The following is a 27,301-nucleotide window of genomic DNA, read 5'->3' as shown; positions in this document are numbered from 1 at the left end:
CAGATTCCAGGGGCTTCTGAGGTCAGTGACTGCCATGCAGTCTACTTCACAAACACTCAAATGTCCTCAAAGCAGAGTTTATAGGCTCCAGCCAGTCATACCAGGCTGATTTTTCAAGTCAGCCTAAACTTGAGTCTGGGCATTCCAGGTGACAGATATTTGAAAAGCTCTTACACTTATGGGATATTAATACAAAGATTCTCCACCACCACATGCCAGAAAGAGAATTGTTTTGTTCTCAAGTGGGAATGAAAGGTTTTTTTTGTAAAATCTCCGATTTTCCCATAAAGTAGAATTGCAGGTTTTGGGTTCATGCTCGTTATTGATTTCTGTAATCATACTACTTATAAAATATTTTAAAGAATTTAATTACCGATTATTAAACAGAAATAAGAGATAAAATGTTTTCTTCTGTGTAATTGTGTAACAGGTGAAAAAAAGCCAAGATCAAAAAAAAAAAAGAGAACTGAACCTTTTTAAGAGTTTCAGCAGCCAATTACTACAGCAAAACAAAACACTCAATGCTTCTAAGGAGTTCTAAGCTATGCTTCCATCAGTCACTCACATATGATATATGGAGCAGCTAAAAGTGTTAAAACTGTTGAAGAATTAAGAAACACCTAAAAAGAATGCAAATATTGTTTTAAGTCCATATCAGTAAACCATCAAAAATCTGAACTAAAGTAGTGTTTTCGAAGCATTATTTTTCTAAGAGATAGTTCTATTACCAGCTCCATGTGCATGACCTTTACTGTGTTGAAACTGCCTCAGTTACCTGCTTGCATAACAGGAGAAATACTTACCTATTCCACAAACGTGGTGAAGCCTCAAACTTGCCAAGTACTGTAAGACTCTTAATGAAAGATCCCTATATATAATTGAACACCCATGCAATAAGGTTTTAGATTCTTCACCTGGTTTGCATTCTTTTTAGGAAAGCCTTTATCTAACACAACACACCAATCTAAAGTGGAAGTTAAAACACATCACTCTGAGTCAAGCAGTACTGAGAACAAATTTTCAAATTCTGTCAGAAAATTCCCGTTTGAAAAAGTTGTAAGTAATAATTCCATCAAAATTACTTGTTCCATCATGGTATTACACAATTAAATACATCCAAACCAAAGGAATTTTCTGCCTGATCCTTGTAGTGCTGTAGACAAGACAAACCCACGAGGTATGGGACTTGCCCTGATCAAAGACACTACAAAGAAAGATTTATTTTAGTATCTGGAGATGGGGTTTAAACTACTGAAGAGGGCACCTGGAGACGTCTGCAGAGTGTGCGCAGTTCTTCGCTATTTAGAGCATCGATCCTGCGGTGATACTCAGCCACTGACACTACCTGAATATGGAGACAGGAAGACAATAATTCCACTGACAGTTGAAGAAAAGGTAAGAAAAAAAAATGTGGAGGAGAGTAATGAAGGGAAAATGTGCAATGATAACAAACAAACAAGAAGTGGTAAAAGATGCTTGTTTCTGAAAGGACAAGAACCTTGTCCTTTCTCCTGTATGTATGTGATCTTAGACGTATGAGTAGACATAGCAAAATTACAAATTAAACACTAATGGCACTAGCAGTCAGATATATCTCACTATTCTACAATGAATATAGAGCCAATACAGGAATGTATAAAGTTATCAGTGTCAAGATGCTAAATTAGAAGTCAATCCGAGTTGCATGCCTTTACGCAAACTCTTCAGCCCAAAGCCCTCTCAAACACTATTTACACACATATTAATGAAGCCTGTGAGCCTGGTTTGCTTTCCCAGATGAAAGACTAGAAGCAAGCCTCAGGCTTCCCAGTATGTTCCCACTCTTCTATCTGGCAGTGAAGATAAATTTAAGACAACGTAGCAGGACTAAGGTTTAGTAACACCCCAATACCACCTCACAATATCTTTATCCTGGACTTTGTATTCACCTCCAATGCTTCAGGAGCTGCTCATCTGCCAACACACCTCCACTTTGGCAGGAGGGGTACAGCCAAAGAGCCTATAGTTAGAAAGCTCTAGAACATGCTGCTTTGGTGCAGTAAGCTGGTTAAAGGACTACAACAGTCATTTTGATGTAACTACAGCAAATAATGTGATTTTGAGAACAACTCAAAATCATCATTTGTATGAAGGCATCTTAAAACAGCTGGTGGAGAGATTAAATGGATGTCCCATGTGGTAAGAGCATATTAAAAATTTCTAGAGCCTACCACAGCGTAAAGGAAGATAACCACAAGTCCAGCAGCTCCCCATCTACCTGTCCCTACTACAAGGAGTTTGGCCAGATACTCGCCACTGTCCTGAGTACAGAGCCCACAGTCATGCATGACTGGCTCTTGAGCAGCGATGGTTCACTCTACCCCATGCAACTGCAAGGCAAGGAAAAAGGAATACTTGTGATATCCAGTTTTATTACTGAATAATCAGTAATTACTAGCACTCAATTTATTTCCACCATTTTCTACTGTTTTTTTACAAAAATATCAAGAAAATTGTTGCAAATTGTATTTGTTTGTACATTCTCAGAGTCAAGTAGCTATATGCAAAGCTTTAGAAATAGTCCACTGAAGCATACAAGTGATAGTGTAGTCTTATCCTTTTATTTACTATGAGAGTTCATTGAAAAAGAAATTTTTCATACCAGCAACTTATGAATATAATCCTGAAAAGCCTTGTTGCTTCTTTAAGCTCAGCCCCTATCACAAGAGGCAGTATTTAACTTACAATGGGCCATAAATGTGTGGTTACATAAGGAGATTCTTCGGGGGAAAAAAAAAACCAACCAAAAAAACCCTCAACAAAACCAAAACCCAAACAATAAAACACTCACCATCCCAAACACCTTTATATAGTTGCTGTTTCACCTACTAGAATGTAGACAATTTTGTAGGTAATGCCAACTTGCCTTTGACCTGTCAAACACACACTTTACTACCATCCCATACCTAGGAACTGCTGTGATCTGACACACCATTTCATATGCTATGGCAGCGCTTGCATCCTCACAATACTGTGCACAGGGTATTTAGATAAATTTCTTACACGGGAGAAACATGAGTACTTATTTAAATTTCTATACAGTAACAGCTCCTTGGCATCCCAAACCTGTTTCACACCCTCACATTACATCTTCATGCTTGTTTGGTGATCAAAAGCCAGCATAGCGGCAGATCACGGTATGTAATGACAAACATCATAAACAGCATATCATAGAATGTCAAACTACCAACAGGAAAATTAAGAGCAAGGAATCCAACCTCTCAAACCCCGTGCTCATTTTAAATATACAGTCCGTTCTAAATTATGTGAGTAAAACAGAAGACAGACTCTCAAAATTATTGACTCATCACTGAACCAGGGTTTAAGTAAGTATGCTAGGATATCTGCCTGATATCTGCTGGGTGTACAACACAGCAGAAAGGAAGCAGTCTAGGAGGTTCCTGGAGTGCGTGGAAGACAACTTCCTCGCACAGCTGGTGAATGAACCAACAAGGGAGGGTGCCCTCCTGGACCTGCTGTTGGTGAACAGAGAAGGCCTTGTAGAGGATGTGGCGGTAGGTGGACGCCTAGGACTAAGCGACCATGAGATGATAAAATTTTCTGTTCTAGGTGAAGTGAAGAGGGTGGTTAGCAAGACGGTAGCATTAAATTTCCAGAGGGCAGGCTTTGATCTCTTCAGAAGGCTGGTTGGTGAAGTCTCATGGGAGACAGTACTCAAGGGCAAGGGAGCCCAGGAGGGCTGGGAGATCTTCAAAAGGGTGGTCCTAGCAGCTCAGGAGAAAGCCATCCCCGTGGTCCGGAAAAAAAGCCAGCAGGGGAGAAAGCCAGCTTGGTTGAATAGAGAGATCTTGAGGGATATCAAGAAGAGAAATGTTTATGGGCTCTGGAAGAAGGGACAGGCCTCTTGGGTGGACTACAGGAGGGAAGTGAGATTGTGTAGGGAAAAAATCAGAAGGGCTAAGGCTCAGCTAGAAATTGGATTGGCCAAGTCAGTGAAAGATAACAAAAAATCTTTCTACAAATATATAAATAATAAAAGGCAGACTAGGGAGACCATACAGTCCCTATTGGACACAGAAGGAACAACAGTAACAGGGGATGAGGAAAAGGCTGAGGTACTTAATGCCTTCTTTGCCTCAGTCTTTAGTTGTAAGGAGGGTCGTTCTGTCTGTGTACTAACCCAGGAGATAGAGGAGCATAATGAGGCTCCCGTGATCCAAGAGGAGGTGGTCAGAGCCTTGCTAGCCCGACTGGACACCCACAAGTCTATGGGGCCGGACGGGATTCACCCTAGGGTACTGAAGGAGCTGGCGGATGTGCTGGCCAAACCCCTTTCCATCATCTTCCAACAGTCCTGCAAGACTGGGGAAGTCCCACTGGACTGGAGGCTGGCTGATGTTGTGCCCATCTACAAAAAGGGCCGCAGGGAGGACCCAGGAAACTACAGGCCTGTCAGTCTGACCTCAGTGCCAGGGAAAGTCATGGAGCAGGTGATCTTGAGTGCTATCATGAAGCACATACAAGAGAACCGGGTGATCAGGCCCAGTCAACATGGGTTCACAAAAGGCAGGTCTTGCCAGACTAACCTGATCGCCTTCTATGACAAAGTGACTCGGCTGCTGGATGAGGGAAAGGCTGTGGATGTGGTCTTCCTGGACTTCAGCAAAGCCTTTGACACAGTTTCTCACAGCATTCTGCTTGAGAAACTGTCAGCCTCTGGGCTGGACAGGCGCACACTCTCCTGGGTGGAAAACTGGTTGGATGGCCGGGCCCAGAGAGTGGTGGGAAATGGTGTGAAATCCAGCTGGAGGCCAGTGACAAGTGGGGTTCCCCAGGGCTCAGTGCTGGGTCCAGCCCTGTTCAATGTCTTTATCAATGACCTGGATGAAGGCATCGAGTGCACCCTTAGCAAGTTTGCAGACGACACTAAGCTGGGTGGAAGTGTGGGTCTGCTGGAGGGTAGGGAGGCTCTGCAAAGGGATCTGAACAGGCTGGACCGCTGGGCAGAGTCCAATGGCATGAGGTTTAACACGGCCAAGTGCCGGGTCCTGCACTTGGGACACAACAACCCTATGCAGTGCTACAGACTGGGAGAAGTCTGTCTAGAAAGCTGCCTGGAGGAGAGGGACCTGGGGGTGTTGGTTGACAGCGACTGAACACGAGCCAGCAGTGTGCCCAGGTGGCCAAGAAGGCCAATGGCATCTTGGCTTGGATCAGAAACGGTGTGACCGGCAGGTCCAGGGAGGTTATTCTCCCTCTGTACTTGGCACTGGTGAGACCGCTCCTTGAATCCTGTGTTCAGTTCTGGGCCCCTCACCACAAGAAGGATGTTGAGGCTCTGGAGCGAGTCCAGAGAAGAGCAACAAAGCTGGTGAAGGGGCTGGAGAACAGGCCTTATGAGGAGCGGCTGAGAGAGCTGGGGTTGTTTAGCCTGGAGAAGAGGAGGCTGAGGGGTGACCTCATTGCTCTCTACAACTACCTGAAAGGAGGTTGTAGAGAGGAGGGTGCTGGCCTCTTCTCCCAAGTGACAGGGGACAGGACAAGAGGGAATGGCCTCAAGCTCCGCCAGGGGAGGTTTAGGCTAAACGTTAGGAAAAAATTCTTTACAGAAAGGGTCATTGGGCCCTGGAACAGGCTGCCCAGGGAGGTGGTTGATTCACCTTCCCTGGAGGTGTTTAAGGCATGGGTGGATGAGGTGCTGAGGGATATGGTTTAGTGTTTGATGGGAACGGTTGGACTCGATGATCCCGTGGGTCTCTTCCAACCTGGTTATTCTGTGATTCTGTGATATCTCAGCAGCTCAGTTACCATACTTGACCTTCTATAAAATGCTCACAGTTTAGGTCAACACACTATTTTTGCCTTGCAGTGGACAAGATTATGTATTTCAAGACTCTAGAGCTCATTCAATCATGAAGTCATGTATGTCTAAGCCTACTGACAACAACCTTCTACAACTTCATTCAGGAACCAATTGAGATGTATCCTGACAACATCCTGCAGAAGCCGAGAGGGCTGTTCTGAAATGTTAGCGGTGTCACTAGTCCCAAATTTATCCTGTTTTATAAACTGGATTAATTCATAGTCCATTTATGCTGTTTCCACTTCCATCAAGATTTCTTCATTGTGCTTCCTTGTAGTCATATTAATCCTCTATTCTCTTCCACCAAGGTAACGAACAATTATTTCTCCCCACAGCCCCTACATCAGCTGTCTGTTCTCCTGATCATTCCAGAAGCTACTTTCTACCTTGTTCCAGTCTGAATTTTCATTTTTAAACATTGAATTTCATTAGTTTTTCACACAATATTATAAATACGTGGAAGGCAAGGCCTTTAATTCATGAAAGACAAACATAGTTTTGTATGCATCATACTGGACTGTGGTTTTCAATACAAAACATTTCTTTGTAATAAAAATATTTCATTTTTTGGCAAGCAGCAGTGGATGCCATTTATCAGTATTTCAGCAAGGCTTTTGATTCTATCCTATAGTAAACTTGCAATCAAATCAGTTACATATCAAGTGTATGAAGAACAAGGCTGCAAAACTGTCTGGCCCACTAGGCTCAAAGGGTTGATGTTATCAAAGATTAAGGACTGGAACAGGCTTCCCAGAGAGGCTGCAGAATTTCCATCCTCAGAGGATTTCAGAGTTTGACTAAGCAAGTTCCTGAGCCAACTTGGACAAGTTGTTACACTTAAGTCCTTAAGGTATAGGACAAGACTTTCCAAATTCCAATACAGTCCATGTTCTTATACAGAAATTGCCAAATCATCCAAAATTGTAGCAATCTATATATCCTGCTCAAGGTGAAAGTATAAGCCTATCTGAGTTTGCTACGTGCTTTATTTACTGCACTCCTTTCACTTTGTCATATTAGCATCCAGTTTTCTTGATACCCAAAGCTATGTTTTTGAGAAATCAGGAAGAGTTCCTGAAGGACCCTCTGCCCTCTCTTCCTAATATCTAATCTGAATCTACCCTCATTCAGCTTCAAACCAATACAGATTGTCAGTTCAGTTTTAATATTTAATGCTATAAATCAAACTGAGGGTTTGCACACTACTGATTCAACCAATCATGAGGCTTAGGATTCTCCTCTTGCAGAAACCGATGTTTCTAAAGCTTGCTTTTCTGGAAGTACATCAGAGTACCTTACTCTGGCAAGTTGTGCTGGCACATGCAGTGAGCAAAACAGAAATAAAAATTCCTAATATTGAATGTTTTGTCCTTCAGCAATGCACATGAAAAAGCAGTTAAAACTGTTTGAATGTCCACAAAGGAGTTTGTCATGCAGACATAACACATCAGCCCTTTCAGCCACTGGTCATATCAACCTGCTATACACAGTTGTAAACATGGAAACTGCTTACACCAGTTAGACATTCCCCTGGCAGTTCAATAAAGCCATGAGTGACCAGCACAATCCATGTTTACTAACAGGGCATTGCAACTGCTGCCTTCAAACCAACTACAGCTAATCTTTAAATGTTAACAAGTAGCTGAAACCCTCTCCTTAGAGAAATTGAGCTTCTTATCAGAGCTGAACAAGTGCTTCTGAAAGATAAGAATGGAGAAATTGTCTAAGTGGTTCTCTTCAATGTAAGTTACCTATACCGTCATCATTAACTGTGAATATGAACTAAAAAACAAATATTAATAAAGAGAAAGTTGAACAATTTTACTTTGGATCTTATCATGAACATTATTTCTTGAGAGTCAAAGTTTCACCTTTAAAGTTCCAGAAAAAAATAAATGCCAATGTATTTCTATCAAGCTGTTTACAAAGTTACTTGAAAATATCAGTCCATATTAAATTAGTTAGTAAGTGAGGAGGCGGAGGATGGGACTAAACAGGCTGGACCACTGGGCAGAGTCCAATGGCATGAGGTTTAACAAGGCCAAGTGCCGGGTCCTGCACTTGGGGCACAACAACCCTGTGCAGTGCTACAGACTAGGAGAAGTCTGGCTAGAAAGCTGCCTGGAGGAGAGGGACCTGGGGATGTTGGTTGACAGCGACTGAACACGAGCCAGCAGTGTGCTCAGGTGGCCAAGAAGGCCAATGGCATCTTGGCTTGGATCAGAAATGGCGTGACCAGCAGGTCCAGGGAGGTTATTCTCCCTCTGTACTCGGCACTGGTGAGACCGCTCCTTGAATACTGTGTTCAATTCTGGGCCCTTCACCACAAGAAGGATGTTGAGGCTCTGGAGCGAGTCCAGAGAAAAGCAACGAAGCTGGTGAAGGGGCTGGAGAACAGGCCTTATGAGAAATGGCTGAGAGAGCTGGGGTTGTTTAGCCTGGAGAAGAGGAGGCTGAGGGGAGACCTCATTGCTCTCTATAACTACCTGAAAGGAGGTTGTAGAGAGGAGGGTGCTGGCCTCTTCTCCCAAGTGATGGGGGACAGGACAAGAGGGAATGGCCTCAAGCTGTGCCAGGGGAGATTTAGGTTGGACATTAGGAAAAAATTTTTCACAGAAAGGGTCATTGGGCACTGGAACAGGCTGCCCAGGGAGGTGGTTGAGTCACCTTCCCTGGAGGTGTTTAAGGCAGGGGTGAACACGGGTGAACGAGGTGCTAAGGGACATGGTTTAGTGATTGATAGGAATGGTTGGACTCCATGATCCGGTGGGTCTCTCCCAACCTGGTTATTCTATGATTCTATGATAAACCCTTTCTAAAGTCAGTAAATATCTTCCAATGAAAATAAAAGGTACATTGGTGAATTGAACGCTGTTATGAACATTTTAAGAGAAAACACAAACTATATTTTTTTAGACAAATTTAGTTTCCTCAGAAAATCTTAAGACACTACTTGAGAAAAAGCAATATTGAAGAAGTCGTCTTCTCCATCACATATGAATGTTTGGGACATAACAACTCCATTACAATAATGCATTAATACGTGGAGTTTCCCACATCAGAAAAAAAGAGTTAAAAGGTATCATTCTGGAGAAAAAAAAAATACTAACTTTATTTTTTAATGAGGGAGGCTGTGAAACTAACTATTTTCCACCTTGTGTGATTTTCAGCCAGTTCAGCTCCCTGTTAAAGCACTGATGACAAGTAAGGGAAGGTACAAGAGCTAGCCACTTTGAGCAGAGTAGACGGACTGGAGAATCACAGCAGTCCCCTAAAGTGGCAGGCACTGCAGTTTGTTCTCTTTCAATACCCTTAAAACTGGTCGTCTCAGAACTGTTCTGCATACCAAGGTGTTTCCCAGAGCAGGGACAGAAGAGCCGAGAACATTACAGGACAGCAACATTCTCCCTGTGATCAGTATTGTCCCCACAGCTTTGCAGAATGGACTGTTAATTATCTTCCTCAAAGTGCTCTAAGCCCACAGCACCTGTACTGAGCCTTACATAACATATACTGAACATAAAATTAAAATATGTGCAATAACCAGAATTAATACATTAATGTGAAAAAAGCAATCAAAGTCTGCATCACATAGAAAGTGTTACATCGAGTCTGGAAACCTTTATGACAAGTAATTTTCTCAATACATGAGAAAACACTAAGAGATATGATAATACGAGCAAGAGAAATAAATTTCACACAGGTAAACACTAAACACAGGTTAGGATGTTTGTGCAAAGAACTAAGAATTACATTTATGAGTTACTTTCTTACACAGGCAGGTCAGGCAACTTGACCCATTTTGTCCAAAGAAAAAAGATCCGTAGCAGCATTACCAACAAACACCAGCTCTCTTGCAAAACAATTTAAGGAAGCTTCAGCATCATCAAGAAGACAAACCAGAGGTTCAGTTGCTGAACCCACAGCCCCTGGTGTCTGACCTCAAACTGCTACCCCAGGAGAAGGCAGGCCAAGCAAGGTGACAGCTCATTCAGAGTGCCACACACAGATCCTCTCAAGTATGACAAGAAAGTGCTATAAATGCTTATAAGTATATAACTGAATCACAGCCGAGTACAGAAATGTTTGTCTCATTTTAATCAGAATAAGGATCGACTAAGACTCAACTCCAGATTACAGACCGTACAAGAGAAGATAAGCCTATACTGCTTATTTATTTTCTTTCTACTAACAATCAGCCTTTTCAAATGTCCATCTGCTACTCTACTCTGCATTTGTAGTAAGGCAGGCCTAATATTTCACAATTATTAAAACTGTGAACAATGTAACACCTAATAATTAAATGGAAGATCTAGTAGAGGTGTGAATGCATAACCCCTCTAATTATTTAGGGACAGTGGGTATAGCAAGTATTTGTCATCGAGGAAAGGTTCTAGGCTTAGTGATCAGTGTGAGATGGATTGCAAGCTGCTTTTTATTTCTTATTTTATAGAGACTCAGATCATCAGTTCACTCTATTAATCTAACCCAAAACTTAGTATGGGAAACTGACTTCAAAAAGACCTTTGTAGCAGTATTATTGGATTGATGCAACTTTCTGACATCCATAGGGATAAAGTACTAAATTCCCATCTTCCACACGTAAGCCTCTCACTATCTCCATAACAAAAGAATTACAGTCACTATCTTACCAACTACAGCTACAGCATCAAGAATCTCAAAAATTGTGCAAGTCTCAAATCACAACCTACTAAACCCAACACCACTTTGATTCCCTTTGCAGAACACCTTACAAATATAAAAGGCAAAGGTAAGTTTTTGTTGGTTTGTCCCCTTCGGCTATGCTGCCTATCTAACCTCTGCAAAGCATTCCAGCAACAAGCTTCCCAAAGGTGTCAATCCACCTTCTGTTCTCTTGCATTGTTTAGATGCCTTTTGTCTAAAGTGCTTTGACAGAAAGAATAGTTGCCCATATTTGTGACATTCTGGAAACTCAGTGGCATTTCTTGTGTTACAGTACAATAAAGAGACACAGTAAAGCCACACAGATCAACTAAATAACTTTGAAGCCAATATTATTCGCTGTTTGAAGAGGGAGCATAATGCACTGGTTAGTCACCAAAGTTTTGATCTCTTATCCTGAGAAAGTATCCAATCCCTACAATGCTGAACCCAAATTTACTCTATCACCACAAAAATAATGAAGGCCTTTCAGGTAAATAACCCAGGGCAACTTAGTTGCTTCAAGGAACCACTTGTGTATTATGGTATCACTTAATTTGGTCCAGCAAATCTGTTATTTCATCTCAGATGAGTTTCCATCCAAATTTCAGAACAACTACTAATAAAACATTTATTCAAAACTCTGTACTTCATACCTGCCACTCAACTCTTTAATATGCTTCTCACTTTGTCCTGCATAAGACAGGAGTAATGGTACAAATACTCCTTCCCTCTTTTTTCGCACGTCTTGTTGACACAGCTACATTTTAAAAATACTCCCATATGTAGATATTTCTATATGTTTTGTTCTGATTTGACTTGTTTTACACATTATTAAAATAAACTCTCAAAGTAAAGAAGATTTGCATGCAGTTTTCTTCAGTTCAACCTCTCCTTAAGAGCTGTTAACTGTTGCTTTTATTACCATATTTGGACTCTGGCTAAAATGAAGTGTTGATCCTAAGGGAAACAACTATAACAAGGGATACTACTAGTTTTTCAATTAGCTGGGCAAAATATATCTGTATATCTACATATATAGATATATATTAAAGAACACAGATACCTTTTATACTGCTACAGGGTATGCTCAAATTACATTTGAGTTAATATAGGAATTACATCTCCATTCTGCATTCCATTGCTACAGAGGGAAATTAAGAGCCTATTACATAAAAAAATATTTTGTTGGTTAGGAACACACACTTACAGAACCAGTTGTTGCCACATAATTTCATATTCTGCAAGTAATCTGGCTACAAATAAAGGTCAAAATAAAAATCAAAGTAAACAGCACTTTTGAAAAATATGCATCAAAACCCAGATACCGGTAATGCCTAAAAAGACAGTATAAAGCCTGTCACAGGCAGAATTTGAATGAAAAATGGTAAAAAGCACAAATGGTGTATCATCAAGCTCACTTCCTCCCTATCCCCAAGATGTTACTATTTTGCAAGTCTCACTGAGAACCATTTCCTTTACATGTTACTATAAAATTAAGTCTTTTAGGGTAAAACAACGCTGAAAAACCACAACAGTTACTTTCATAAATCTAGTAAACTGTAAAAACAGTGGTATTATTCCCCTACTTCATTATAAATGTGAGACTGGGACTACAGCGTACTCATCTCCACCAACTTAGACATATTATCAGACCTTCATATGGCTGAATAACTTCTGAGAAGGTTTAATCAAACAGTAACTCAGGAGATTCGCACTTATCTAATTAAATGCCCATGTAAACTACTGTTCATGGTATTTAGCTATAAATCACATTTTTGTTGAAGAAACAAAACTCCAAGGGAAAAACAAAACAAAAACCAGCACCCTAAAACTGCTGAATCCCTTAATGCCCAAAGTAGTTTCTCTTACCTAATGCCAATGGAATCTCAGCAATTAGGTTATGCACTTACAAGTAAGGAAAATACATGACTTAGCATACTGTTTACACATTCAAAATTTAAATTCCAGAAACTGTAGCTGTATCACAACAATACAAGAATGCAATAGCAGAAATAAAGAGTCTACACTGAAAATTACCAGAGCACTTTTATGATTAAATGGCTGGTGCTTTCTTCCCTTCTTCCCATCCCAGAGATGAGACATTTCCCTCCTAAAAATAAAATGAGACTAAAAAAGAAATAAAGCGGTCATTCAAAGCTGTTTGAAAGCATTCTCTGTACCTGCTGTCAGCTCCCGGCACAGGCAGAGCACCACGATGGTGACAGGACTGTTTGCTGGATACACACATTTGACTGACACGGCAGGGAACAAATGAACGAGCGTACAGTAGGGGGATGTATCGCAAATGATGACGGTACAGAAGAAAGGTTTCCTGTATTCAAGTGTGGCTGCAGAGCACTAGTTTGTTAAAAAGGCTAAGATATTTAAAGATACAGAACAACTTAATTTTTCTTATACAATATTGAAGAAAAAAAACCCCAAGAACTGATTGCAATATTCTAATGTACTGTAATGGCTCATAAAAAAATTTCTAATTTAATAAATTTGCATTCAATATTAAAATAATAGTTTGACTTAGATACATTGACAACTGTATATAAATATTACCAGATACTTCTTAGAGCGCAGAACCAGTTAAAGTGGTCAGTGAAGTTTTTTTTAAAAGTGTTACTTTAAAAAAGGTGTTTAAAGCACTCTGAATCTGTTAGCCTCACAGCATTTTCAGTTCTGTACACTACAAGAAGAAAGTGAACCCTTTTGTCTATAAGCTAAACTTGCTGTATGGGTTAACTGCTGGTCGCAGCTATAAAGTATTTTTGGAATCATGATCTATTTTTTTTCCTTAGGAAAGGATGTTTAAACAGACACATGCAACAGCAATATGCACAACAACCCTTTAAGAATTTCCTTGTAGTAGCACTTGGAGGCTTTTTTTTTTTTCCCCTCTTTCTCTCTCCTCCAAAAACACCCCGTGCTCCAAGTCCTGGGTAGAAGTACTCAACAGGCCAGAGCAGCAGCAGGCAGCATTACAACAACACTAAAACATTGCTCACTCCTGCTGCTGCACCGTGATCTAAAAGCCAAGATGCCCAAGCAGAGAAACCAGCACCAGAACTGGTACATAACTATGCTGCAGACTGCACACTGGAATGCCTCACCATCCCACAGTATCTAACTAAACATAATTTGGATAGATAAAATGTTTTTGTTTTTAGTAAAGCCTTTCTCAGGAGCTGGGAACTCTAAAATTCAATTTGCTCTGACTTACGAGAATTATTAAGGTGAAGACAAAGAACTATTTTGTCATTGGGACATTGAAAGCTGGGATTTAGGAAACTCGTACACAGTAATGCACTAGATACACACTGAAATGGTGTAAGAGTCAAACAACAAAACATATGCCTATTTATTTGATACTTTTTTAAATAATAAGCAAGCCAACACTGAAGTAAAACAAGAACAAAGGGTGGATAGCTTTAAAACTGTTTAAAACGAGACAATTAAAAGCAATATAAAAAAAAAAGAGCTACAACCTCCTCCCTCCAAAGTCTGGCAAAACTCAAAGGAATGGAGACCATACAGAAAAACTATTTCAAACTATCTCTGGACATGCAACTTCTAAACGCGAAAACAAAAGCTAACCACACAACTAACTCCCCAGCCCAGCCTATTTCAGCAGCCTTCCCACCCTCCTCTCCCCTCAGCCTCCTCTCAGAAAAAACCAAAATCCTCCCGAACACTAGCCAACACAATTGTTTCTCAAAAACTGGGGGAGGAAGGAAAGAATCTGGGCCAACACACAATTTTTTTTTGTTCTAGAACATTTAATCATAAACAATTTAAACAACTTACTTGAATGTTTTAAGTTGTCTCTAGAGAAAAAAAAAATCAGCTCCACAGACAGCTTCTCAAAAGGATTTAAAAAACTTGCTCAAAAGATAAGAGAGCAATAAACTTCTTTGTTAGATCTGACAAATCACCTTTTCAGTTAATTACAGCTGCAGAGCGTAATAGGAACAAACGCCCTAGTAACTCTCCCGTCAGAGCCCCTGCCAGTCTGGTGTCATGTCCAGCCCCCCAGCAGCAGCCACCCCCACCAGCCAGTAGTTGCTCTGCAGCTGGAGCATCTCCTGGAGGGCGAGGGTGGGTGGAACACAGGTCAGGGGAGCCCAAGCACTATCCTGAAACAGTGCAGGCCGCTAAGTGGCAAAAGCTTCCTCTGGTGATTGGCTGCCACCGCAGCCCTTTAGCAGACTTTTTTCCAGATTGGTGGCAGATGTATTTCTACTAGCCACAGAAGGAAGCCGACACAAAAAGCTTGACCCCAGCAGCATCCCTCAACTAAAGATAAATAAAACACGCTGCCCTTTTAGTCTTTGGTGCATTTGTGGATATTACTGATGTGCTAATTTGAATCAAAACCTCCTGTCTTGTTGCTAGTTAATATATCTCTTGCCATAATTGTTCTTAATTAAAAAGATTCGAGAGAGGAGTAAAGGCTCAGGGCCTGCAGTACAGCAGCACACATTTAAGACAATCCACCTGTTTGCTACCTAGACAACAGAGCAAACCAAAATGTATTTAACTACACTGAATGATAACCTTTTTGCAATTGTTAGTCTGTAACCAAGCTAAGTATCTCTAGACAATTGATGATAAAGGCAGAAGCACTAGCCCTTCCAAGAACTGCAATTTACAACTATTTTTTTTTCCTAAGAAACTGGTTAATCTTAGAAAAATTATTTTTTATAAGGCATATAACAGTCAGCCAAATTAAGGTCTGTTTTATCTTTAATAAAAGGAAGAAAGGTTATATTCAATTAAAAAGAAAGCCCTTCAGATGACTAAGGAAAGACTGCCAATGTAGCAGCAGAGTAAAAAAAAAAAAAGTGTGCCAACAAATACAGGTACAGCTTATGAAGTGTCTTATTTTTATTCCAAATCAATTATCTAGCTTACACCTTTTACCATCCAAGATTTAAAGTTATCAGCTGACAGGATCTCGTAACCTAGAAACAGGATACAAAGTACAGTAACTCTAAACTTGAGCAGGAAGACTGGATTCTGAGTGAGAAGAAACCTCTTCGCAGTTTGATTAGATAGCATTATTCTGTTTCAACTAGTAGCTAGCACAACATTCTGATACGACAGGAGCATAAAGTTGTGATGTTGAATTCTACAGTCCCTACATTTAATATGCATACCTTTAGACCAATACTACATTAGTAAAAAAGTAATTTATTTCCCCTGCTTGAAGAGGGATGGAGAGAGATCTACTGGCAGTGAGGGGGACAAAATCACTGTTTAATTAGAACTTGCTGTTGATTCCACATAAAGCATCTCCTGAGAAGATTACACAAGATATGTATAAAATAAAATAGTTCTCAAAATTTAATAAGCCAATTTCAGAAGCAGCCCTGAGAACAGAAAAACACGTAAATCACAGAAATCAGATTGTTTAACTCGAGTGCTTCAGTGCAATTCATGCCTTTTGCATTTTTGAGGAGAAGAAAGCCTTTTTTTTTCTGTCGTATTGGTCTGCCTCAGAACAAATGAATCGATAAGCAACGTTAGTTTCACTTTCACTCATCTATCTGCCTGTTTGAATGTAGTTTTAGAGGGATGAGACTGCTATTTAATTATATCTAACAGGCATGTTTCACAGATTATAATAAAAACTCCCATCACCAAAAGAAAAAAAAAAAAGTTGCCTCAAGTAGCATTTAAAATAGTGTAGTTTCAATGCACTTTAGTATTGCAGAAAACTCCTCTAGAATTATAAAATCTGTTAGTCTTATAGTATTCAATTTTAGAACAGTATTTTACAGCTCTGATAAGAGATGAACATCCTGTATGTTTATTCTATGTATTACAGTTTTAGGATATAAGATTCCAAGAACTGCAAAATTACAAAGACATCTAATTCAGATGCTCAGGCCACCTAAATAGCCATCTTTGGAAAGAATCCCACTAGGTGAAAGAAAGGCAGTTTCATATTTTGATAATATAAGGCATACAAAAGTCAGCCTAATTAAGGTCTGTTTTCTCTTTAATAAAAGGAAGACAAGTTCTGTTAAGTGAAGAAAAAAAAACAAAACCAAAAACACCAAAAACCAAAAAAACCAAAACCAAGGCATTTTGGATGACTAAGGAAAGAGTGCCAAGCTCAGGAGCAATGAAGTTAGAATGCAATTAAAAAATAAAGAAATAAAACTCAGGTACTGGGTACTAAGCAAGCTACTACTTTGTCTTCTAGAACAGCTGGATCTTTGTAAAAAGTTGTTGCAAGCAAAGCTAACAAGGGATTAGGTTAACTGAGGTCCAATCCCTTCCCCCTTTCCTGCTACAAGAAACACTAAACATTACAAAAGCCACCTCCCCTGGCACAGCTTCTCAGCTGGCTGATAATATTTCCATAAGAAAGGAAGTCTAATTTGAGAAGTCATGCTTTGTTTCCTTTCAACAGATTCGAGGAAGGGGAAAAAAGGCAGCATTTTTCCATCCACAAAATTTTCATCAGGAATTTCAAAGGTTTTCTGAAAGCTACTAAGTCTCAAAAGCATAAGCTTTTTAGTTGAATGATTCTGCTCCAACTCTTAGCAGAGGGACTGTCCCAGTTCTCACTATTAGATACATGAAATAACCATCAATTACAATCCCACATTCATGATTCCAACCACAGGGCAGCTCCCAGTGAAAATATCCAAATTTTCACTTAAAAGTTATAAATAGATTCCAAATAGATTAAGTAGAGAAAGTAAATAGACCAAAGCAAGAAATATCCCATGCATGATGTTGAGAGTACAGTGTTTGCTTAAGTGAATTGCAAAAGCAAGGATGAAAGTTACCAGTCTCTACAAAGGCCACTGCATTTTGCTAATGGGCACCAGTCTCTTCAATCAAATTAATTTTCTGTAGCAGAACCATTTCTAGTATTGCATGATGACTGATGAAATTCAAGACTCTCATCCTCCAGTACAAAAGCAAAGCCTATTAAACATGCTTACTAATGCACAGCAACACAGGCATAGTGACACAAGTGACACATCCTATTTTTCAATAGACAATGTATGATGTAAAAACCAAACAACAATCTAGCTTGCATATCTAACGTACTGTCATAAAGAGACAACCTTTCAAAAAGCGTAATAGAAAAACACACTTATTTTGAAGACTGTTAATGTGGTGTTATCTGTACACATTGTGTGCACTGTTTCATGCAAGGAGCCTACAACTTCCAGGCTTCCTCTCCTCTCTGCTGACCCAGTACTATCCAGCTTGTCATACAGCATTAGGATCATACCACATTTAAAATGTAAGAAACAAGCAGCTGTTTCACTAGCATCTGAACACTGAAGCATGGAGTAGGTAACAGAAGCAAACTGACAGAGAAAACATGATTAAGAATACCAAAACTTAAGACAGTGGCATAAATTCAAACTGAAACACCCACTTTAATATAGAAATGTTGTAGGTTACAGTTCAGATCCAATAAAGAACCTAAGCATCTACATCCAACACTACAATCTTGAAAACTCTTTTTCAGATGTGACCTGATCAGTAGACGTAATCACTGTTTGTTACCTTTATGCTTCTACAAATACACAGAAATAGAATTATGAGACACTCCAGAAGTGAGTTTTGTTAATGTTGAAATGTTGAGTGTCTAACTCAAATACCATTTCAGAAAGGCGGAACTTCATTTCCAACTAATGGCTTGACCTAGTAAACATTTTCAAACCACGTCTAAAGTTCCAAGTGAAATTCAGTTTGACAAAGAAGTTACCACACAGTAAAGATTTCCAGAAGTATTATATCTGTATTTATTACAGAAACTGAGCTTGCAGAAGGTAAAGATTATGAAATGAAAGTCCAGAACATGCTCAGTGAATCTGGGAAAAATCATTTGGAAATATCCATCAACTTATGCTTCTTTTTGGAAGTTAACTTCTAGGCAGTTTTAAGTCAAACTGATTTTCTTTTTTTTCCAAACAACTGACAAACTAATAGAAACAATAAAACAGATGACCTCCCAACTACTTTAAGACTAGCTTGCAGGTCACAAGAAAAGAAATTTCCTGTTTTCAAATATCTTGTGAATGAGTATTCAGATTTATGCGGCCCTGAGGTATGACTCAATCCTGGATAAGAGCAATAAATAAGATCAAATGACAGGACGAGCTGGGAAGGGGGAAGGAAGAATCAACACTTTACATAATTAAGAATTATTCTAGTACAGAGCAATTCTTCTGTTTCCTTAACAGGTTATTTCAGGTTTAAATAGGAACCAATTTCCTTAAGTGATTTCTTACCAAGTACTGCCACACCCTGGGATTTCTTTTTTTCATGAATATTCTGTCTGATAACCAAAGACCCGATCAGTCAACATAAATTTCCTATTTCCAATACTGCATGACAAAGACACCAGCTGTAGTAGCGTACATAGATACTGTTTTGATTGTTCTAGACTCCAATCCACAATCTAAAGCAAGATTGGCAGTCTATGTCAGTGAGTTATCACAGAAACAAAAAGTGCATTTATACACATGCAGTGAATATAATCGTACATCTCAATTTTCAGCTCCCTATCAAAACTAAACTGCTTAAAGAATACAGTAGGTAAGTCCCTTTAGTGTTCAAGGAGTGCCATTAATTTTGAGAATTAGCTTCACAGACCAACAGATGAAGCATTAAATAAGCAAATTAAGGTATTCTTTCTCTACCTCCCCCCATCCCCCCAAAGTCCTTTAGTTAAACGCAAATAAAAGGTGCAAAAATATTATGATAATACTCACATGGGAAAGCACAAATTGTGTCATTTCTCCTTTATGCACTAATGTTTCTTACGCAAATAGCCATTTCCATTGTTGGCATGGACTGATTTTAAGTGGAAAAGTATCCTTTTTAGGGAGCTTTGCCAATGGGACAGGCAGACTACTCTCAGGAAAACAGATACTGAGGAACATCAGCAACAGGAGCTATAAGGTACCTGACAGTTTGTTTTAAATGCTAAGCAACTGATGACTATTAATTAGTCACCTTTAGTGAGGGTTATGTTAAACAGTAGTCGATTCATAGTTATTTCTAATAAGTCAGTCATGTACCAAGTGTGCAGCAAATAATACAAAAAGAGTCAGCTAGAGGATTCCCTGGATACAATGCAGTATTTTAATATGACAGCAGGAGTCTTGATGTCTTTGTCACTAGACCAGCTGAGGTTATATCTACTGGACTGCTTCAGGGAAAAGGAAGCAGACTACTTTGTGTACAAATAGAATAAGCAGCATAAGCAGGTGAAAAAATGGTGTAAGTTCAAAATAAGAGTTCAGACCTATTCACTGATCTATTTAATAAACTTCTAACCCAACCCCTACTGCTTGTTTCATATACTACTGATTTTTGCTTTTGCAAACAGTATATTTTTTTTTTAGTACATCAAGATTTTGCATTCCATTTCCCTTCCACCCTGAGTCTTCCCATCCCTGTGTTCTAAAAAAGACAGCCTATTTTTCATCCGAATACCCACAAAAAGGTTTCAATGATACTCTTTCACCTGCTATCTTAGATTACACATGGATCAACAGCTGACAGAAAAAGCCCACTGGGTTAAAGGAAGCAAGAATATTGATTGAAAATAATGACTGCAATTCAATATGAATAATGGGTATGACAACAGGAGCTACTATTTCCTCTATATACTCATACTTCCTAGCATAGACGTTAAAAGCCTCTGAAATGCAGTTGTACGTAATGACAGGTTGAACCATCTGGTACTGTCAAACATTTTCTGATTACAAAGTTAGTTTTTAACAGCTTTCAGATTTGTGCTAGAAGGCAGTCATAAGAAGTCAGTCGCGTAACTCAAGTTAAAATGCATAAAAGACAACATTTGCATATTCCTTGTACTTACATAACATCTTTTTTTAAAAAGTTTTCCATTTCACTAATCACACTAACTTCTATATATAATAATGATTTTATGGATTATCTTATGGATTATCTTATGGATTATCTTAAGAGAAGGAAACCTGACATAATTTTCACATAACACATACAGAAATAATATTTTTGAAACAGGTCTTCCTCTGCTTCCAGAAGAGAACTAAATAAAGGATTAAGGCATGACCTCATTCTTTAGTAAACCACTTACATATTTTGATAAATGTAGGAAAAAGACTGCCTGTATCATCTTCAGAAGTTACTCCTAAAAGTTAAAACATTTAATCCTGAAGAAAAATTAGCACTACTTCCTGTGGAAATTATTCTGTAATTATATTAAGGTTCAAAGGTACTGAAAAGCTCATTAAAAGAGAAACACACTGTGCCTTAAAACATTATGTCGATCACCTGCCACACTGATCCCCATGTTCCAAAAAAGACAAGTTTTAAAATATCAAATACTTATAAGGGCTTTGAGCAAGAGTCAACACCAAAATGCATTGCTGGCAACAACACTCAGGCAATATATATGCTGAAAATATGGAGATTCAGAAGACATGCATTTTTTATACCAATTTCAATGTCTCAAAGCAGAAATGCTCACGCAAAATCATTGAGCTATAGAGACAGTGTTTTGTAACCACAGCCTAGTACTTCAGCTAAGTAAGCAAGAAGTTGGGAGTCAGAGTTCTATTATGATCCTAAGTTTTGAAGCTAAGATGAAAACTATTGTCCAGAGCTACATTATGGTAGTTTTTAAAAAACTCTTTTACATTCTACATAAAACACAAGACTTCCTTAATTTCAAGATGCTCCATTGAGGGGTTGGGGGAGGGGAGGAGGAAGAAGAGAAGAAGAATCAGTCTTACAGTCAGAGATTTCAAGTGTTATCCTTAGACTCAAATTAAACACTACAATATATATGACAAGAATCATCATACTTTTGACTGACACTTGAATGCACAAGACTACAAGTGCTTTAACTGTATGTACACTACAAAACAAACCATGTAGACATGTAAAGATGTGTCCATAGAAACACAGTGGACACAGATTCACATGGGAGAAATGTGTTTGCTATAAAAAAAAAATACAGAGATATTTCCAGTTATACTATATTACTAAAAACCATGCAATAGCATCTTAAAGTATGAAGAAGTTAATTGAGACATTAATTACTGGATTATTGGAAAAACATGTCATTAACAGATTAATTTTCCTTTTTTTTCGTCTCATCCCTGTTTTGAGACTTACAAATAAGTATTCAACATTCTAGATACCGCAATAACAAATATCAGAAAATAGTCAGTTTACTTGACTTAAAACTAAGTCTGCTTCATGAGAGTTGCAATTTCTCGGCTGTACTCACATTCCTTTGAGCTCTGAACTTTAAACTACAATTTGCTCCATACAAAAATGACTTGTTACTGTGAAATGCTGCCCTAAACTGATGTTGGAGCAAAGCGCTAGAGTGGCATAACTTACAGTCATGACCACAGTAAGCAGACAAATAAAGTGCATTGCTTTGTTTTACTTACTGGAAAGTATTTAATGCTATCTTAACTATATTACTATGAAAGTACTAAAATAAAAATCTATGACATTGTTTTTCCTTACCTCCCACTCTACAGCAGCATCTTCAGTAGAAGATTCTTCAGTAGTTTCAGGGTCTTCCTTCTGTTTTACCACTATAAATCCAGGTTCCCGAAGAGATTCCCCAGTGTTTTCTGCATAAATCTCTGGACTCCACTGGATAAAGAAGACATACAAGTGATCTGTCCTAGAGAAGTCAAGTAATGACACAGAAGAGGAAAATAAGGTAAGCTTGTGATCTTTCAGGTCATATCTAATAATGAGGAAGTATTTAAGCTTAAAATAAAAACACTATTTCATGTTTTACTAGATTAAGAGACACATTTGAAAAAAGCTAGTTAGTATTTTTGTTTTCTTTTTAATTAAAAGTTGACTCTTGAGGAAAAACAGGAAAAAAGTTGGCTATTGACTAGCTGGGTTTTCATATACAAGTAGGGTCCTTCAACCACTTCTGTCCCATCAGAAACGTCATTAACAACTGAAATAAATTCCAAAACAAAACACTAAGATATTTTTATATTATTTAAAAATAGTTTCATAAAAACAGTAACAAAATTTGAACTTAAAACCATTTGCATGTCTGTTTTCCTCACCCCTGAAGAGCTGAACACTCCCAAGATGTAACCAAAGTGATACAGACTGTGAGAATTACTACAGATTTGAGGAAATAAGGCTGAAGGTATGCATATCTATATATAGCTCGATCATAAACTACAGAATACTCTAAATGCAATACTGCAGTAAGTACCAAGATTCAAAGTTACCTCCTTTAAAGTTAGCTGCCACAAATGGCACAGTTCTCCAGTTTGGAAGAACAAGATGCCCGGATTCTCAGAAGCAAGTTACTTACAACCCTAACAGATGTCAATCTATACTGTTTAAGCATTTAGAAAAACGATGAGCAATGAATCCACTAGTCTTTCTTCATCAACGAAAAGAACTTCAGAGCTAGAACTTTGCCTCTGGTTACTAAGACTTTGAATAACCCTTATGGCTCTCTTCAAAGTTACTTGCTACAGTGAACCTGCATACCAGATTAACATGAAGAACAATATTTGGACTCTTTTTGACCCCCTTCCTTACCAAATCCCTGCAAAACTGAGTAATAGAAGAACAGCAAGAGATACAGAGCAGAAAAAAAACAACCCTGCACCTGTAATTTTCATGTACATCTATGTCTAAAAGGATGCAGGACTTGGGTACGTAATAGTCCCTGAGCAGGGTCAGTTATTCAAAGTCACCCTTATTTAAATTAATGTTCCTGGAAAACACTGATGAAAGAAGAAAAAGACAAATCTTTCTGTAACAGTAAGAAAGAATGAAACATTTCAGATGCATAGTTCTATGACAAAGTCAGAAGAAGCTGCAGACACCTTATGTGCTTGACAAGTTATCGATTTTAAAAAGCGTTACAAAATAAAAAAATAACTCCTGATTTTAACTCTAAGAACTTGAAAATGTGTATAAATATAACAGTTAAAAAAGTAAATAAAACTTTATGCTTAAGGAACTCTAAGACACTCCCCCCCAGACTGGTTCATTGCAGGTTAAGAACACTGCATTAATGCAGGTTTGTCAGATACCTACTTCTTTCTCTTTCTTGCTACAAGGTGACAAAGACAACTGGGCTGACACTAGGTATTTCGATCTGTGCAGAGTAGCACTCAGCAAGGTTAACTCTGAATTAAGAAAACAAGACCCCACTAACACCACACCTGGCTTTTTTGAGTACAAAAGCATAAGACGCACACAGGACAGATAAAGAACAGATTAATAATTCTCATGCAGTTAGAGAGAGAAGCCCTTCGTAGGCAGAGTCATTTCCAGAGAGTTCAGATACAGACTGTAAACTGAGAAATATTTTTTCATAAATAGGTGATAAATTCTGCTTTATGCTGAAGATAAGTACTTGATCTGCTACATTAGAAAATGAACCAAAGAAACAGTAATCATTTTAATCAGCTGACGTAGACAACATTGCCATGCATGGAACATTTATCTGCTTTCAATTTAAAAACATACATAGAACAAAAAAGAATTTTGAGTTGACCATAAGCGCAAGAGGTCACCTGGCCCACTGAGGGTTAGCTATACCAGAATCAGTGAGACAGACATTTGTCTCAAGGAATTACATAATCTCCACGATTTAAGAGTAGTAGAGGTAATGTTTAAAAGCAAGTTAATGATGTGGTAGCATACTCAATTTTCCATGTTGGAAAACTCAAATACTTTGATCTAATTTCAGTCTATTACACATTTTCATTCAGAGTGGACACACACACAAAAAAATAAAAAAATACTGCCTTTCTTGTTGCAGCCAACTTTTAAGTACGAAATGATTTTATGTTTGTAATCAACCTTTTCTCCTTTAGATTAAAGAACCCCACTTACTTCTAATTTTCTTTATATGTTACACTTTCTAGGTATTAATTAGTCTTGTTGCTTTCCTCTGGGCTCTCTCCAATTGATCCATATCTGTCCTCAACTGCAGTGCCCCAACTGGACATGCTATGCCATTCAGCTCAAAAGAAAAGATGGAAAAGTGACTCGATCATTGTGTGTAGGTATTTATACAAGATGATAGCTGATAGTTTTTTGTTGTTGTTTCTTTCTTCCCCACTCCCCCCTCTTTCTGACAAGGAAATAATCTCCAATATACTCAAAAATCACATTCAACTCGAAAATAAGTCAAGTCAGTAAGTTTCCTAGCAGTAAAGACCATTTAAGAATTCAAGACTTTACCAGTGAGTAAGTATGGACATGTCACTGAATTACTGCAACAAATTTAGACATTTTTCCAGTAGACACATGTAGGTTGCTTCCTGGAAAAGTTTTATTTTCCATATATAAAGACAAGACAAAAGAACCCCAGCTAGATTTTCTGAACCCAGAGCAATAAGAAGTAGAGAGGATATTTAGAAAGTTTCAAAATAATGGGAAGCACAGGTAACGACAATAAACAGTTCATTGCAGAACTCACTTCCTTCAACAGACACCACTTACTTGACTCTTTCTCTCATTATTTAGTAGCTACAAGCACAAGCCTAAATAATATCATGAGAATCTACTGGCTGCGTAACTCAAGTAAATCAGTAAAACTTCAGAACGGTAATGAGGTATTCCAGTGTTAAGCCAATCACCAGCATCCTCAGCTGTTGACATTTTTGCACTGCTTTATAGACACAGTCATTGAAATATTCTTAATGGTGCAGAAAAAAACAAGCTCAAAGACCTATTGGAAAGTCTTGATTTTTGCAGTCTACCTCCTTCTTACCTTTCTTGAGGAACAGCAAACCAGTACTCATGTTTTTTATCCCTCTGTGCATACTGTTGCATTGATGCACTTGCTTGTGAAACAAATGTTTTTCTCATGGGTTTTCCAACTCTGAGACGCAGAAACTTGTGAGATCGATGTCGTCTTTTTTCTTTCGTAAGAGAAGAACCTAGTAGCAAACAAAAACTAAGCTGTCTACAATGTACAAAAGAGCTTAACAAAATTATTAGCCAATTTTGCATTAAGCAATACAGGTATACAGGACACACATAAATAAGTAACAACAGATGAGGTAAAATAGGCAGTAATAATTATCTGTTCTTTTCTTAATGTAAATTGCATCAGTAGAATTAATTTCAGAGTACAACACATCTGAATAATTCTAACATTCATTTCTGCTCCTAGCCCCAGATCACATCAGAATAGTCTTTTATCTGTGCTTGAGAGTATTTCATTAAGTATAGTCAATGCATATTCCTTAACACTGAATCAGACAACCCTCCCACTGTTAAAAAGATGTTCCATACAAATGCAAAAGATATGGCATTAAATAGGTACTTCAGCCTGACTCATATACGTCAAAACTGTTCAATAGTTACTTTTCATTTAAAAAATGGAAAGTTTGGCACTAATAGAGCATTTAGATGAATTTTAATTTGTTAGCAAGATCAAACACTTCAAAGGTATGAGCACCACTTCAGGGTCAAGTATACTGGACTTTGTGGTACGGGTTTTTTCCCTCGAGTAGTATACGTAATTGGACTAATAGAATTATATGATTGCTCTTAAGGTCTGGATTATCAAAACAGCACAAGGTAAAGGAAGAAGCCTTCTCAAAACTGTTTCCCTGCGAGATTAATGGCCCAGATCCTAGAACATGAGCTCCAGACAGAGGAGACTTTTTAAAACAAGGAAGGAAAATGTAAATTTAAGAGTTCTTACAATCAGCTATGAAAACAAAGGATTTATCCTACCTCTAGTGTTACATGTACATAAATCTATGTTCCAATAGTCTAGGACACTCATCTTTTCTGAAGTTCTCCCTCAGTATCTACACAGACTACAGTTACGCTGAGCACAGAAAACATCACCTTCTTGATCTATAAACATCTCTACTGTATGTTTTCTTAATCAGACTTTCACCATAAAAGATTTTTTTCAGTAAATACAGTTTTCAGTTACAACATCTCAGAATTATACCTGTAGCATACAGTATGGTGTTAATAAAACAGTTATATAAAATGCTTTCAAGCCATGCATATATGTCTGTAAGTTCCAAGGTAAATTGTCCAATACTGTCCCTTCCCCCCCATCCCCCACCCCCCAGCCCAAAATAAGAACAACTCAAACCTTTATAAGACTGGCACAAAAACTTTGTGGCGGTGTTCGAGAAGTACTCTTAAGATGACCCTATATTTGAGATTTTGGTCTTTCAGCTGTAGTGGTTTAGAACTTCTCTGACAAAGCTCAGAGAAATTGTATTTGCCCTGCTCCCAGTTCTCAAAAGGACTATTTCAAATACTTGGTTTTGGTATATTCTCCAAAATATTTTTGTGTATTTGACACAGAATTAATCAGAAAAAAAAGACTTTAGTAATGGCTGTTGAGCCTCTCATGCTTTTTAACTTTCAGTCTCTGCCAATATCCAGCTAACTAAGTAGCAAACTGATATGTTATCTTTAATGCGATTTCAGCTTGTTTATACACACACAAAACCACAGACCATTATTATTTCTCCCAAGTATCACATACATCTAGCTTTTATTTCAGTCCAGTGGTTACTAACATGTCTGCAAAAATAGAAGAGAATATAAGAGAGTCTTGTGTAGTAAAAAAAAGATGAAATCCAAGGGCGAACTTTTTAGCTATTCTAGTCTCCTCATAGTTATCAACTTGCATTGTGTCACTTGATCAACATTCAGAGCAGATAGATGGATTCCAAACTCTGAACCATTTCACTGCTGCAAATACCAACAAATGGTAGG

The 27,301-nt window shown here is 38.4% G+C and overlaps 1 protein-coding gene across 4 annotated transcripts in view; it reads right to left on the bottom strand.

The window, feature by feature from the left end:
• OXR1 (oxidation resistance 1) overlaps nt 1–27,301 on the bottom strand; it is a 273,902-nt gene that overhangs the window by 9,714 nt on the left and 236,887 nt on the right. For 3 of the 4 annotated variants that reach the window (XM_069854519.1, XM_069854518.1, XM_069854521.1), the window contains 3 exons: nt 25,317–25,485; nt 22,067–22,229; nt 1,265–1,345 (listed from right to left, as the gene is read on the bottom strand). In XM_069854519.1, the coding sequence (XP_069710620.1) occupies nt 1,265–1,345; nt 22,067–22,229; nt 25,317–25,485 (413 nt within the window). The remainder of the gene's footprint in view (nt 1–1,264; nt 1,346–22,066; nt 22,230–25,316; nt 25,486–27,301) is intronic. The other variant, XM_069854520.1, reaches the window with a different exon arrangement.

The sequence above is a fragment of the Phaenicophaeus curvirostris genome, chromosome 3, assembly GCF_032191515.1.
Source record: "Phaenicophaeus curvirostris isolate KB17595 chromosome 3, BPBGC_Pcur_1.0, whole genome shotgun sequence".
NCBI lineage: Eukaryota > Metazoa > Chordata > Aves > Cuculiformes > Cuculidae > Phaenicophaeus > Phaenicophaeus curvirostris.
Note: the sequence above shows the minus strand (reverse complement) of the source record. Positions and strands in the feature narration are given on the sequence as shown.